The following is a 16,260-nucleotide window of genomic DNA, read 5'->3' as shown; positions in this document are numbered from 1 at the left end:
CTGCGCTAGGGCTGTGCCTAGAATGCACTACATTGTGATTTTCCAGTTTCACTGTTCTCTTTTGCAAAGGGGGAAGAAAAAGCAGGGATTGAGAAGGCCAGGGAGGGAAAAGAAACCACAGCAGAGTACACGATCTCACCATCCTCACAAAGCTGCCTGCCGGGGCTGCGTGCTGACTCCCCATGTCACACGAGGGAAGTGACAGATCCATGGAAGCTCTGGCTGCAAGTATGAATTTCCCGAGAAGCCCACAAAACCCTCAAGGCCAAGATCACGCCTCAGACCAATCAAACCAGACCCTCCCGAAGTGAGATCCACGAGATGCTATTTTAAAAAAATGTTCTGGGTGATTCCACTGCATGACAGCTGTTCCAGGGAGGGCTGGGGGTCTCGGGTCTTGCCCCCATCCTTCCCTGAAAGTCAAAGCCCTAGTTTCTCAAGATCCTCAGCGAAACTTTTTCATTTCGGGAGTTTGTTTCAGAATTTAAAGGGAGCTAGTCAACTTAAGCTATTATATTATAATAAATATCCAACTATCTTTTTCTTTTCCACTAATTTTTTTTCCCAAAGAAGATGTACTAATTTATCGCCCATCACCAGCATAGCATGACACCTCCCGTCTTCCCCATTCTTAACCTATGAAATTGTCGGACTTTTCGGTGTTTGCCATCCCAGTGAGAATGCTGCGGTATTTCCCTGGGGCTTATAGTTTCTGGTACGGTGCAAGAAATTAACCACAGATGTAGTGGCTTTGTAACAACACAAGCATATGATTTTCCGGTTCTGAAAGACAGAGGTCCAAAATGGGTCTCAAATCAAGGGGTCAACAAGACTGCATTCCTTTGAGGTGTTCTACAGGTGAATGTCTTTCCTTGCTTTTTCTAGCTTCTACAGTTTCCTTATTCCTTGCCTTGTGGACCCTTCCTCTATCTCCGAAGCCAGCAGCATGACGTCAGATTTCTCTCTGACTCGGACTCTTCTGCTTGTTCTCTTCCACATAGTAGGACCCTTATGATTACATAAAGCCCACACCAATAATCCAGGATAATCTCCCCATCTCAAGGCGAGCTGATGAGCAAACTTAATTTCTCCATTGCATCATAACAAACGTAGCTGCAATTTCTGGGGACTCCAATTATCTTTAGATAGTTTGTCAGCAAACTTCAGAATCAGAATATTTAGTCAAAACAAGAATTCTTTTTTTTTCTTATTTAGCAATGTATGCTGGTCATAGATCTACTTTTTAATGGATAATTTCATTTACAACCCTATCGGCAAGGTCAAAATATTGTTATCATGAAGCCTTGGTAGAGAGCATGATGGGATTATTTACACAATGGGATGTCTGTAGTTTGGGCCAGGTGGGGAGTGGGGGGCACTGGGTTTAGAAAGTGGGAAGTTTATAATGGCCTGGGGAATGGGAAGGACCCCTGCCAACCACCACTTTGCTCTTAATATCCACCACTATGTTTATATTAAAGTTTACTCTGGGCCTTACGTGGCAATGTGATAGTAGGTTAAAAGTTGTTAGAAACTGCATGGACTCTCTCTTGATGACCCACATACACAATACATTTAAGAAGCACTGGCTTAGCCTATCCACTCTACGAAATAGTAGCTAACCAAATCCATACATGCAGTTTACAGATAATGAGAGATGTGAATAAGTTTTGATGACAAAATAGCACAAAATGTGAACTAAAAAGTAGTAAATACTTCCTTGGTTATAAAATGGTTGTGAGACTAGTAAAAAGAACAGGCTACATTCTCTCTTATGGCTAGTACTCCATGGTGTCTGTCTGTCCGTCGGTCCATCCACCCATCCATCCATCCAATTATCTATCTCATCACATCTTCTTTATCACGGTGCCAGAGGGAAACTACACTTAATCGTGGTGATCACTGCGTAATGCACAGAACTGTCGATTCACTGGGTTCTACACGTGAAACCAATATAACACCGTATATGTCAACTATATTTCAATAAAAGAAAAATAATGGGCTGCAGATGACATAAATGAATTGACCTTTTAAACAGGTGATGTTACAGTAGGAATTTGACCACAATAAGATGACAAAGCAGAAGGAATGTTCCGCACCATGACCTTGATTAGAAACATATCTACGTGCTATAGAACTCATCTCGGGCGTGACTCTTAGAGTGAATGGTTCTGCTCCCTCCTTGTTGTCTGTCTCACACTACTGCCTGTTGTCTAGGCAGCCCTGCCTCCCAAATACACTCTTACCTCTTGGGGTTGTTGGAACTGCGAGGCCATCAGAAGGAACGCCCGCTGGGCCTGGAAAGCGCTGTGTACCATCTCCGCCTGGGAACAAAGGAGACGAAGGAAGTTTAGACGTTTGAGCTTCAGAACAAAGAATGACCATATGATCCAGCAAATCTATCCCGAGGTACACACCCCAAACTGAAAACATACGTCCACACAAAGCCTTGCTACTGGATATTTGCAGTAGCATTATTCACGATAGTTGAGATGGAGAGACAACCAGAATTTTCATCAAGGGATGAATGGACAAACAAAATGTGATATATCCATACAATGGGATGTTATGCAGCATTAAAAAGAGGTGAAGTGCTGATACGTGCCACCGTGCGGGTGACCCTTGAAAACATGCTGAGTGAAGGAAGCCGGTTAAAAAAAAACCACATGTGTATGAGTCCATTGATATGAAATGTCCAGAATAAGCAAATCTACAGAGACAGAAAGGACACTCATGCTTGCCTGGGGCTGGTGGGAGAGAGGAATGGAGTACGAGGTTTCTTTTGGGGGTGAGGTGGGAAGCAGAGACTGCTGATGGTTTTACAGCTTGGGGCATCTACTAAAATACCACTGAACTGTTCACTTTAAAAGAGTGAATGTTATTCTGCGGGAATGACATCTCAATAAAGCTGTTGAAAAATGTCTGAGCCCCAATCGCAATTGTTTTCAAAGGGTATTTCTCCTGTCTCCGTTTGCCTCTTCTATGCCTTCTGCTGGAAAGGAAGTTGTCTCTTAAATTGTCCCCAGACACCTGTGTTCACTGTGAGCCAGTGGCTTCTCCAATTATTAAGACAGATCTAGAGATTTCAGCACTACCTGGACTGAACCCCGCCCCCCCAAGAAAGGAGCCAGGCGGGAGAGTGTGTTTCAAATACACGGCACCTTCACTATTAATGCTTTACTTTTTCAAGTTTAAAAAGTTACAGAAGAGGACCAAGAAGAAAAGGATTCCAGATTTTTGTATCACACACAAGTGACCATTTTGGCACCCTTTTTCTAGTTCTTAAGAAAATTCACATAGCTATTTTCATAAGACAAAGCACAAGGATTTAGAATAATTTGTAAAGGTGGAAAGTTACAAATATTAAGGTTTAAAAAAGTCTCACATCTATAATCTTTATTAAAAATAGATGAACACCACTGTGCCATCTTTTAAGATATATATGCATAGAGACCTTTAAAAGATGGGACCATACCCAAGATACTATTTTTTAAAATAAAAAGTATACATTTTAATTATGGTTGAATAGTAGAGATGAAAGAGACAGAATTGGTAAATTAGAAGTTTCTGCACTATGATAATTATTAAGTTCTAAATGATCATTCCAAGGGAAAAAAATATATAAAAATTTATATATAAATATGTAAATATATATAATATTAAGAGATTGGAATAATTATGTATTTGCATTTTAAATTACATGGTATCATTTTAGACAGTATTTTAGACAGTACTGATTAGCTCCTTACTGGTAAAGATAAGAATATAAGTATGTATTATACTTATAAAAATATAAGTATTCCTATGTTTTTTCCTATTTCTGATATCCTATCTTCCATATTTTTGAGTTATTATTTTTATTTTGATCAATTAAATAGCATTCATAGCCTAGCTGGAACATGAATCCACAGACTCTAGGACAGGGGCTACATTTAAATACACCTCGTGGTTCTTACCAGTCATTTTACCGTGATTTCTCCATTTCCGGATTATTCTGAGATTTTTTATTGGCTGAACCTCATTATCAATTCTTTTTTTTCAAAAAGATCTCAAAGTTGCTTTTAGTTCTTTAGGTCTGGACACGTCTCCCTGTCGTCTTTCTATTTTAACAGCATCTGAGCTGAATGGAACCTCCTTGGGTAACATTCTTCATCCATTTTCAGATAACACGGCACTAAATGTACCAACAGAGAAATCTGAAGCCAGCTGGTTTGTTTTTTTTTTCTCTCTCTTGCAGAAAATTGGCTTTTTCTAGTTTGACACCTGAAGAATTATTTCTTTATCCTTGGGGTTTAACAGCTTAGCCATCATGTGTTTGGGTTTTGAGCATTCTATATTATATCTGCTGGAGTAGGTTTGGCCCTCATTCATTTCTAGGAAAATTTTTCTTTTATCTTTCAAGATACCTCTGTTCCATTTGTTAGAATCTCTCTTCAGGGACTCCAATTATTATCTTCAGATTGTGTGATGTTTGAATGTCTTCATATCTTCTCTCTCTGCCTTCAATTTCTTTGTCTTCATCTGTATTTACTGTGATCACATGAATACGGTTTTCTACTGTGAGTGAACAGATTTCCAACAGGATCTCTTATACATACATTCACCTAATTTACGTATCATTTCTGTATGGATGTCATTTTTGTTCTTCATTTGTTAGACCTTCAACTTCTCTTGCATTTCACTCCCACCAAAGTTTTATCACCTTGTCTTTAAGCTATTTATTTATTTATTTATTAAAGATTTTATTTATTTACTTGACACAGAGAGATCACAAGCAGGCAGAGAGGCAGGCAGAGAGAGAGAGAGGAGGAAGCAGGCTCCCCGCTGAGCAGAGAGCCCGATGCGGGGCTCGATCCTAGGACCCGGGGATCATGACCTGAGCCGAAGGCAGAGGCTTTAACCCACTGAGCCACCCAGGTGCCCCGTCTTTAAGCTATTTAAAAATACATTTATACTCTCATTAATTCTGAGTGTGTAAGTTATGCTCTAATTAAGCCATTTTGAGGAATCTGTTTCTGTTCCTTATGTTCCATTTTCTCTGAGCGTGAACCGATGCCTTCCCTTCGCATGCAATGTTCTTTCTGACACACTACTTCTGGCTGCCATGAAGGTGTGTCCATGAGTCCTTCACTACCATATTGTGGGTTTCTTTATTTTCCCTTTCAATCAAGGGTTTGTGCTCTATCAAACTCTTTAAGGGCCTGATGGACTGGGACAGGAGAGGGATGGCTCAGTGAGGAGATGTCCAGTCTTCGAGAATTTGGACGCTACTCAATCTTCTGGTTTTGAATATTTTGAATATCCTAAACAACGATTCACTCCACATCTTGGCTATTGTAAATAACGTTTTGATGAACATAGGGGTGAATGTATCTTTTTGAATTACTGTCTTCATTTCCTTTGGATAGATACCTAGAAGGGAAGTTGCTGATCATATGACAGTTCTATTTTTAATTTTTTGAGGAAACGCCATACTGTTTTCCACAGTGGCTACGCCAATTTACATTCCCATCAACAGCACACAAGGGTTCCCTTTATATCCACATCCTTGCCAACACCTCTTATTTCTTGTTTTTTTGTTTTTGTTTTTTTTGATAATAGACATTTTGACAGGTGTGAGGTGATATCTGGTGGTTTTGATTTGCATTTTATTCGTGGCTAGTAATGCCGAGCATCTTTTCATATGCCTGTTGGCCATCTGTATTTCTTTAGAAAATTACTGTATTCAAGACCTCCACCCATTTTTTAATCAGATGTTTTTTGATAGTGGGTTGCATGAGTTTTTTTTTTTTTTATATATTTTGGGGATGAAGCCCTTGTTTGATAAAGCATTTGTGAAAATCTCCCATTCAGTAGGTTGCTTCTCATTTTATTGATGGTTTCCTTCACTGTGCAAAACTTTTTAGTTTTACATAGTCCCACTTGTTTATTTTTGCTTTTGCTGTCCTTTCCTGAGGATCCAAATCCGAAATCCATTGCTACCACTAATGTCAGAGTTCAGTACTTTTGTTTTCTCCTAGGAGTTTTATGGCATCAGGTCTTACATCTAGGTCTTTAATCCATTTTGAATTTATTTTTGTGTAGCGTGTGAGGAAGTGGTCCAGTTTCATTCTTTTGCATGTGGCTGTCCAGTTTTCCCAGCACCACTAATTGAAGAGACTGTCTTTTCCCCATGGTATGCTCTTGCCTCCTTTGTCATAGATTAACTGACCATATAAGTGTGGGTTTATTTCTGGGCTCCCCATTCTTTTCCTCTGATCTACGTGTCTGGTTTTGTGTCAGTACCAACCTGTTTTGTCTACGACAGCTTTGTGCTATAGTTTGAAATCTGGGGCTGGGATACCTCCATTTATTATGTTCTTTCTCTAGATCACTTTGGTTATTCAGGGTCTTTTGTGGTTCCATAAGAATTTTAGAATTATTTGTTCTAGTTCTGTGAAAAATGTCATTGGTATTCTGATAGAGATTGCACCGAATCTGTAGATTGCTTGAGGTAATATGAATACTTTAATAATATTAATTATTCCAATCCATGAAAACAGTATCGCTTTCCACTGATTCATGTCATCTTCAATTTCCTTCATCAATGTCTTATAGTTTTCAGAGTACAGGTGTTTCACCTCCTTGGTTAAATTTATTCCCAAGTATTTTATTCTTTTTGGTGCAGTTGTAAATGGAATTACTTTCTTAATTTCTCTTTCTGCTATTTCATTATTAGTATATAGAAAAGAAACAGATTTCTGTATATTGATTTTGTGTCCTCAACTTTACTGAATTCATTTATAGTTTTTTGGTGAAGTCTTTAGAGTTTTTAATATAGTATCACATCATCTGTGATCTGCGAATACTGACAGTTCTATTTCTTCCTTTTCATTTTGGACGCCTTTTATTTCTTTTTCTTGCCTAATTGCTGTGGCTAGGATTTCCAATACTATGTTGAAGAAAAGTCACTAAAGTAGGGGGAAGTGACTAGTTTTTGTCATTCCACTTCATTAACATGTTCTGACATTTGACAAATTTTCTAAAATTTTTACTGACATGAGCACCTTATTCTTGTTATTTCTCATTCAAGGAGTTTTTTTCTGAGATAAAAAGCTTCAGCTCAAACCAAGATCCTTAGACCATTTCAATAAAACAACAAATTCAATCATCAGCATAATAGAATAGGTCTCATGAATATTTAAATAGGATATATTTTCTATTTTGGAGTATACCATCTCCTATTATTTGTCCTGGTACTCTGACTGCTGGGATTATATTGCTCAAAATCTCAAAATTTTGGATGTTCCTTAGGGAGGAACAGAGGATTTTCAATATTTACTCTTCTGGAGGCCATTATGATCTTAGGAATGTAAAGTTCTGAGCTGTGTGAAAGTTCACCCATGTATCAAAATGTGTATTTTCAGTGGTTCAGTAGGACTTCTGTCAGTCTCTAATGACCACATTTCCAAAAAGAAAACTATGTTGAACAACAGTGGCGAGAATGGGCATCTTTGTCATTTTCCTGATCTCAAAGGGAAGGCTGTCAGTTTTTCCCCATTGAGGATGATATTCACTTTGGGTTTTTCATAGATAGATTTTATGAAGTTGAGGAATGTTCCCTCTATCCCTATACCTTGAATCATTTTAATCAGGAACGGATGCTGTATCTTGTCAAAAGCTTTTTCTACATCAATTGAGAGGACCATGTGGTTCTTCTCTCTTCTCTTAATTGATCTGTTCTATCACACTGACTGATTTACAAATGTTGAACCACCCCTGCATCTCAGGGATAAATCCCACCTGGTCATGGTGGATAATCTTTTTTAATGTACTGTTAGATCCTATTAGCTAGGATCTTGTTGAGAATCTTGGCATCCATATTCATCAGGGATATTGGTCTGAAATTCTCCTTTTTGGTGGGGTCTTTGCCTGGTTTGGGGATCAGGATAATGTTGGCTTCATAAAAAGAGTCTGGAAGTTTTCCTTCTGTTTCTATTTTTTGAAAGAGCTTCAGGAGACTAGATATTATTTCTTCTTTAAATATTTGGTAGAATTCTCCAGGGAATCTGATAGGTCCTGGGCTCTTGTTTTTTTGGAAGATTTTTGATCACTGCTTCAATCTCATTACTAGATATTGGTCTATTCAGGTTGTCAATTTTTTCCTGATTCAGTTTTGGAAGTTTGTAGGTTTCCAGGAATGCATCCATTTCATCTAGGTTGTTTAACTTATTGGCATATAACTATTGACAATAATTTCTGATGATTGTTTCTATTTCCTTGGTGTTGGTCGTGATCTCTCCCTTTTTATTCATAATTTTATTAATTTGGGTCCTCTCTCTTTTCTTTTGGATTAGTTTGGCCAATGGTTTATCGATCTCATTGATTCTTTCAAAAAAACCAGCTTCTAGTTTCGTTGATATGTTCTGCTGTCTCTCTAGTTTCTATCTCATTGATCTCTGCTCTAATCTTGATTATTTCCCTTCTTGTATGTGGGGTTGGCTTAATTTGTTGTTGATTCTCCAGTTCTTTAAGGTGTAAAGAGAACTGGTGTATTCTGGATTTTTCAACTTTTTTGAGGGAGGCTTGGATGGCTATGTATTTCCCCTTAGGACCACCTTTGCTGAGACCCCGAATTGCTAAGGAAATGTTGAAAAAGAAAAACAAAACTGGGGGCATCATGTTGCCTGATTTCAAGCTTTACTACAAAGTTGTGATCACCAAGACAGCATGGTACTGGCACAAAAACAGACACATAGACCAGTGGAACAGAGTAGAGAGCCCAGATATGGACCCTCAACTCTATGGTCAAATAATCTTCGACAAAGCAGGAAAAAATGTACAGTGGAAAAAAGACAGTCTCTTCAATAAATGGTGCTGGGGAAATTGGACAGCTATGTCTAGAAGAGTGAAACTTGACCATTCTCTTACCCCATACACAAAGATAAACTTGAAATGGATAAAAGACCTCAACGTGAGGCAGGAATCTATCAAAATCCTAGAGGAGAACATAGGCAGTAACCTTTTAGACATTGGCCACAGCAACTTTTTTCAAGATACGACTCCAAAGGCAAAGGAAACAAAAGAGAAATTGAACTTTTGGGACTTCATCAAGATCAAAAGCTTCTGCACAGCAAAGGAAGCAGTCAACAAAACAAAGAGGCAACCCATGGAATGGGAGAAGATATTCGCAAATGACACTACAGATAAAGGGCTGATATCCAAGATCTATAAAGAACTCCTCAAACTCAACACACACAAAACAGATAATCACGTCAAAAAAGAGTCAGAAGACATGAACAGACACTTCTCAAAAGAAGACATACAAATGGCTAACAGACACATGAAAAAATGTTCATCATCACTAGCCATCAAGGAGATTCAAATCAAAAGCACATTGAGATACCACCTTACACGAGTTAGAATGGCCAAAAGTAAAAAGACAGTAAACAACATGTGTTGGAGAGGATGTGGAGAAAGGGGAAACCCTCTTACATTGTTGGTGGGAATGCAAGTTGGTGCAGCCACTTTGGAAAACAGTATGGAGTTTCCTCAAAAAATTAAAAATAGAGCTACCCTATGACCCTGCAATTGCACTACTGGGTATTTACCCCAAAGATACAGATGTAGTGAAAAGAAGGGCCATCTGTACCCCAATGTTCATAGCAGCAATGGCCACGGTCGCCAAACTGTGGAAAGAACCAAGATGCCCTTCAACGGATGAATGGATAAAGAAGATGTGGTCCATATATACAATGGAGTATTATGCCTCCATCAGAAAGGATAAATACCCAACTTTTATATCAACATGGATGGGACTGGAAGAGATTATGCTGAGTGAAAAGTCAAGCAAAGAGAGTCAATTATCATATGGTTTCACACGGAGGACAGTGGGAGTTGGAGAGAAGTGAGTTGGGGGAAATCGGAGGGGGAAATAAACCATGAGAGACTGTAGACTCTGAGAAACAAACTGAGGGTTTTGGAGGGAAAGGGGAGGGGGGTTGGGTGAGCCTGGTGGTGGGTATTATGGAGGGCATGTACTGCATGGAGCAGTGGGTGTGGTACATAAACAATGAGTTTTCGAACACTGAAAAGTAATAAAATAAAATGAAATAAAAAAAGGAAAGAAAACTATGAGATACAGCTTTCCACAGCTTGGATGTAAATAAAATAATTGTACTTCTCCTGGCCACAATAACACAGAGGTATTGTCCTCATCTATTACAAGCCTTGCAGAGTTGACTGAATTGTAGTTGCTATGGAACAGTAATTTAGGATTACCTGACTTCTGTAGTTAAAACTGCTAGCTTTGAGGGGTATTGACAATATTTTTGTAGTTATCCTTAGAAGAACACTATCAGTAGCATTTTTTTACTTTCCCTAGAAAGAATGTTTACCTGGTGCTAGTAATTTTCTGGTGGTCTGATTAGCAAAATGGCCAATTTCATTAATTAGAGTTCTTTCCTAAACAGTCTTTCACTCAACAAAAGGGGTGGAGGTTGGAGCAGAGAATGGCTCAATACGTAGATTCTTACTTCAACTCTCCCTTTCACTTTGCTTATGCAGCGAAATCTACAGGATCCACAGAATCTTCAGAAAGATTTCTCCCTCCAGTTCCTTGGAATTCTGGGCATAATTAGCAGATTGTAAACCACATTCATGTTTAACCTCATCGGTCCATGTTTCAAAGGATTTTCATTCCACACTTGAGATATCCTGGTCCACCTGCTTCTACATGAAAGTTCCGTGAGTCCCCTTGACCAGACAGCATCCTATTTAGGAGCAATTTTACTAAACCTGCTGAGTTCTGATAACTTGAAAGGGAGAATTTGGCTCACTCAGGCAGTTCGAAACATTGTGAAAGAAAAAGCCAAACGTAGGGATTTTCAGTAACAACAAATAATTGAGGGTTTTTGCTGAGTTTGTCCATCACATGTATGCTGGGCTCAAGAGCCTCAGTGACCTTTGTGGGTGTCTATGTGCATCTATCTTCCTGCAAGCACGTGTGTGCAGAGAGAAGAGGGAGACTTTGGTAAGAGTCAAGGCTACACATTTTATTTAAACTCAATCAATTATCATTTAGGTAACTGGGATTCTTGGATAGATGGAATGGTGGACCATCTTGTTTTGTGCTCCTAGGGGACAGAGTAGGAGAATGAATTTTGGTAGTCAATTTAAAGCAGACCTTGGGACTAGAAGACCTGGGCAAATATGACTTATTTCCATTGAATCTCTTCAGGAGAGAGCTGGCTCCTGGGGGAAGCCTAAGTGATCTTTAAATACCCATCAGATCTTTGCACTGCTTCACTGGGAATGCTACAGGCTGCAAAGTACTATGTGGATGAAAAGGGGGACAGGTGCAACTGGGGGGAAATGTGTAAGAGACATGGAAGAGATGAAAAAGTATCCAGCAAGGGTACCTGTAATGAAGGGATTTCCAGATCTTCTGAAACAGTATTATCCTTTTTCCTGAGACCCAACAGTGAAGGGAAGAGGGTTCTCCTCTTCTAAGGTCAGGGGAATGAGCATCTGCTCTTTGGGAGCAATATGCTGGCTGAGGAGGTCATGGTCAATGCTATCCCCATATTCCTCCCTAATTAATCTGCCAATGCCCTATATTTTACAATTAGAGATAATGTATTTTTAGATTTTATTCCTTAGGGGCCTCTAATCAGGGGCCTCAAACTCTAAAGGGGAAGTTCCTTGAGTTTCAGCCAACGAAGAGCCTTTAAAGAGGGACCTGAGAGATGGAAGAAAAACAAGAAAATGAAATGATGACAAGAGGTCATAGGATGATGAAGACAAAATATCACCACTTCATGATTTTGCTGGAAACAAATTGGAGATGTCTAATTTTGTAAAAATGAACAAAGGCTCCAACTCTATAAAGTCAGATTATGAAAGGCATCTGGGTTGACATATTAAGAACCATAAAGAGGGTGTACACCATGCTTCTCAATCTTAAGTGTGCATTATATTCACCTGGATGGTTTTTTTTTTAAAGATTTTATTTATTTATTTGACAGAGAGATCACAAGTAGGCAGAGAGGCAGGCAGAGAGAGAGGGAAGCAGACTCCCTGCAGAGCAGAGAGCCCGATACAGGACTAGATCCCAGGACCCCAGGATCATGACCTGAGCTAAAGGCAGAGGCTTTAACCCACTGAGCCACCCAGGCACCCCATCACCTGGATGGCTTGTTAAAACAGATTGTTGAGCCTTAAAACCAAGTTCCAGATTTGGTAGGTTTGAGTGAGCCCGAGAACTTACATTTGTAACACAAAAAGAAACACATAATTTGAATAGGTCTTTATCTGTTAAAAAAATTCAATTAATAATTAATAACCTTTTAAAAATGGAAACCACCAGGCCCAATGGGTTCATTGGAGAATTCCACCAAACAAGTATATCAATTTCCTATAATCTCTCTTAAAAGACTGAATCAGAGGAAACACTTCCTAAATCATTCCATGAGGACAGTACTACCCTAATACCATTAATTTTTTAAAAGATTTATTTATTTATTTTAGATAGAACACATGCACAAGTCGGGGGGCACAGGGAGAGAATCTTCAAGCAGACTCCCACCTAGTGTGGAGCTTGAGATGGGGCTGGATCTCACTATCCTAAGATCACGACCTGAGCCTAAACCAAGAGTCAGACACTGAACTGACTGAGCCACCCAGGTGCCCCACATTAATTGATTTTTGAATATTGAACCAGCCTTGTAGATCTGGGAAAAATTACACTTGACCATGGTGTATAATTTTTTCTATACTTTTTTGGATTTGATTTGCTAATATTTTTTGAGGATTTCTGCACTTAGGTTCATGAGAGATATTAGTCTAATTTTCTTGTCTTATAATACCTTTTATCACTACACAATGCCCTTCTTTATCCCTGGCAACTTCACTTACTTGGAAGTCTGCTCTTCTGAAATTAATACAGGTACTCTTGCTTTCTTCTGATTAATGTTAGCATGGTATATTTTCTGCATCCACTTATTTTTAATCTGTGTCTTTACATTTAAAATGGCTTTCTTGTAGACAACATGTAGTTGGGCCATGTTTTTTGACCCCCTGTGACAATCTCTATCTTTTAATTGGTGCATTTAGACGACTGACATTCAAAGTGATTACAGCTATCACTGGATTAATATCTACCATATTCATTACTGTTTTCCATTTGTTGCCCTTGTTATTTGTTCCTATTTTTTTGGTCTTCTACTCTTCTTTCTGCCTTTTGTGATTTTAACTGAGCATTTTAGATGATTTCACTTTCTCTCCTTTCTTAGCATATCAGTTACGTATTTTTTTTCCTTTTTAAGTGGTTGGCCAAGAGGTTGCAATATACAACTAATCCAAGATCACTTTCAAACAACATTACACCACAGTAGCATAAATACCTTGTAATAACAAAATAATCTTAATCTCTTCATCTTGTCCTGAGTATCACTGCTGTCTTTTCATTTCACTTATATACATATATATGATACATATGCATATAGATGATATATACAGAAGTATAATAATTCAATATACTGTTTCTATTATTATTATTTTGAATGAATTGTTACACATTAGATCAATCAAGAATATGAAAAATAAGTTTTTATTTTACCTTCATTTATTTCTTTTTTGATGTTAGTCTTTATATAGATACAGGTGTCTGAGCTAATTATATTATACTCCTTTTCTCGGAAGAACTTGTTTTAACATTTCCTGCAAGGCAAGTCTACTGGAAACAAGTTTCCTCAATTTTTGTCTGAGAAAGTACTTCTTCACTTTTTAATTTTTCAGAGTACAAAATTCTAGATTGGTAGGTTTCTTCTCTTACCACTTTAAATATTTCCCTCTACTCTCTTCTTGCTTGTGGGTTTCTGAGGAAAGGTCAGATGTATCTTATATTTGTTCTAGATTGGTAGGTTTCTTCTCTTAACACTTTAAATATCTCCCTCTACTCTCTTCTTGCTTGTGGGCTTCTGAGGAAAGGTCAGATGTATCTTATCTTTGCTCCTCTATAGAAAATGTGTTTTCATCTGGCTTCTTGCAGGATTATTCCATTATGTTTTATTTCCTATAATTTGAAAATGATACGCTGGGGTGTAGTTTTTGTGTATTTATCCTACTTGGTATTCTTTAAGCTTCCTGGATCTGTGGTTTGGTTTCTGATGTCAATTTGGGGGAAATTCTTGGTTACCATTGTTTCAAATATTTTTTTAAAAGATTTTATTTATTTATTTGACAGAGAAAGAGATCACAAGTAGGCAGAGAGGCAGGCAGAGAGAGAGAGGAAGGAAGCAGGCTCCCTGCTGAGCAGAGAGCCCGATGTGGGACTTGTTCCCAGGACCCCGAGATCATGACCTGAGCCAAAGGCAGAGGCTTAACCCACTGAGCCACCCAGGTGCCCTCAAGTATTTTTTTCTATTCCTTTCTCTCTTTAGTCTCCTGTTATTCCCATTAAACATATGCTACACCTTTCATAGTTGTCCCACAGCCCTTGGATATTCTGTTCTGTTTTGTTTGGTCTTTGTTCTCTCTGTTTTTGGAAGATTCTACTGATATATCTTTTAGCTCAGAGATTTCTTCCTCAGTGGTGTGCAGTCTACTAATAAGACCATCAAAGCCACTTTTTGCCTCTGTTACAGTACTTTTAATATTCAGAATTTCTTTTTGATTCCTTCTTAGGATTTCTGTCTGTTTATTACCCATCTGTTTTTGCATGCTATCTACTTTTTCCATTATAGTCCTTTACAAATTAATCACAGTTATTTAAAATTCCCAATTTGGTAGTTCTAACATTGCTACTACGTTTGGTTCTGATGTGTGCTTTGCCTCTTCAAATTCTGGTTTTTGTCTAATGGTATGCCTTGTAATTTTTTTGATAATTTTTTTTTTAAATAGCCAGATGTGATGTACTGAGTGAAAGAAACTGCTGTCAACAGGACTTTAGTAACGGAGTGGTGCGGCAAGATGAGGAAGTGTACTTTAATCCTACAATTAGGTTCCGATCTTTTAGTGAGCCTATGCCTCTGGACTGTGAACTTCCTAAGTGTCTCTCACTTTTTTCCCTTCCTCCTGAGATGGGACAGGGTGGCTACAGTCAGCTAGACTTGATTTCTCTTTCCTATGTGGAAGACTAGAGCCAGCTGGAGTTGAGGATTTCTCTTTCCGAGGTCAGCAGGGCTCTGACAATACCCTGCACCAGGGTATGACCTGATTAGTTTCCACTGAGGAAAGGCCTTATTGAGAACAGAGTGCTCTGGCTAATTTCAAAATGCTTACTTCCCCCTCCCCTTGACAGAAGTCTGGGGATACTTTTCTTCCATATTTACGATAGGAACCTGGTTGAAATGCTATGGGTATATCTCCCAGTGTGGTGGGGGACCCCAACAACTGGTCCTCCTGGAGTTCTTAACTCCCAGAGTTGTCTGCACTGAGCTGGCAACAATCCACCAATTACAGTTCACGTTGTTTTCCTACCCAAGCACTGGTGGCAGTTTCACCTCCTGAGTCTTTGCTCCACTACACCGGCATTCCGTGTATCACCTGTTTCTCTGATCCTGGGCACAGCAGTTTGCCCTGTGTCCTCCCTTCTCTTATAGATCCAAAAAGAGTTGCTGTTCTTTTAATCTGTTCAACTTTTTACTTGTTCAGGATGGTGTGGTGATTTTTAAGCTCCTTACCTATGGAATCAGAACTCGAAGTCCTTCCACTTTTTTTTTTTTAAGCAAGAAAAAACTTATTCTATTTAAATTTTCAGAAATTTTTGAACTTCATCCCACTTCATCCTCTTGGTGACAGAGCATCTCCTCATCACCTGCTATATTGATATTTACATGGGATTGCAGGTAAGGTGTGTGTGTGTGTGTGGGGGGGGTTATGAACACAGAGGTGTTATGAACTCCTACATGGGAAATGCTTGGGGACAGTTATCTGGTGGCAAGGGTGGCGGGGGGAGGGGTCACTAAGAGACTATGATAAAAACTCTATTTTTACTTGGATTGTTTCTGTTTGTTAAAATAACAAAGTTGTATGCTTTTGTCCTCATTACGTGAGATTTTATTCTTTGTGCTTATGGTTATTTTTACCATACTTATCTTGGGGTACTTGGAGGTACTCACAGAGATTACTGAGGCAGGGAATGAAAGCAACACTCAAACTGCCCCTTTATGTTGTCACAGCCAAGAATAAAGCATGCGAGGATGGGCTGTTTCTTCATTATGACTTCTTGAGTTCCCATGGACTTTGGCTATTCTATATAAGTTTGGGGAACAGCCTTGT

General features: G+C 38.8%; 1 protein-coding gene across 1 annotated transcript in view; it reads right to left on the bottom strand.

The window, feature by feature from the left end:
* Positions 1-16,260, bottom strand: part of LOC111156708 (cyclase associated actin cytoskeleton regulatory protein 2) — a 132,745-nt gene that overhangs the window by 71,498 nt on the left and 44,987 nt on the right. Inside the window, exon 4 of the mRNA XM_022517746.1 lies at positions 2,247-2,324. Within this exon, the coding sequence (XP_022373454.1) occupies positions 2,247-2,324 (78 nt within the window). The remainder of the gene's footprint in view (positions 1-2,246; positions 2,325-16,260) is intronic.

Source organism: Enhydra lutris, unplaced genomic scaffold, assembly GCF_002288905.1.
Source record: "Enhydra lutris kenyoni isolate GAN:26980312 unplaced genomic scaffold, ASM228890v2 scaffoldscaffold48, whole genome shotgun sequence".
Classification (NCBI taxonomy): domain Eukaryota; kingdom Metazoa; phylum Chordata; class Mammalia; order Carnivora; family Mustelidae; genus Enhydra; species Enhydra lutris.
This window is presented reverse-complemented; position numbering and strand designations above follow the sequence as displayed.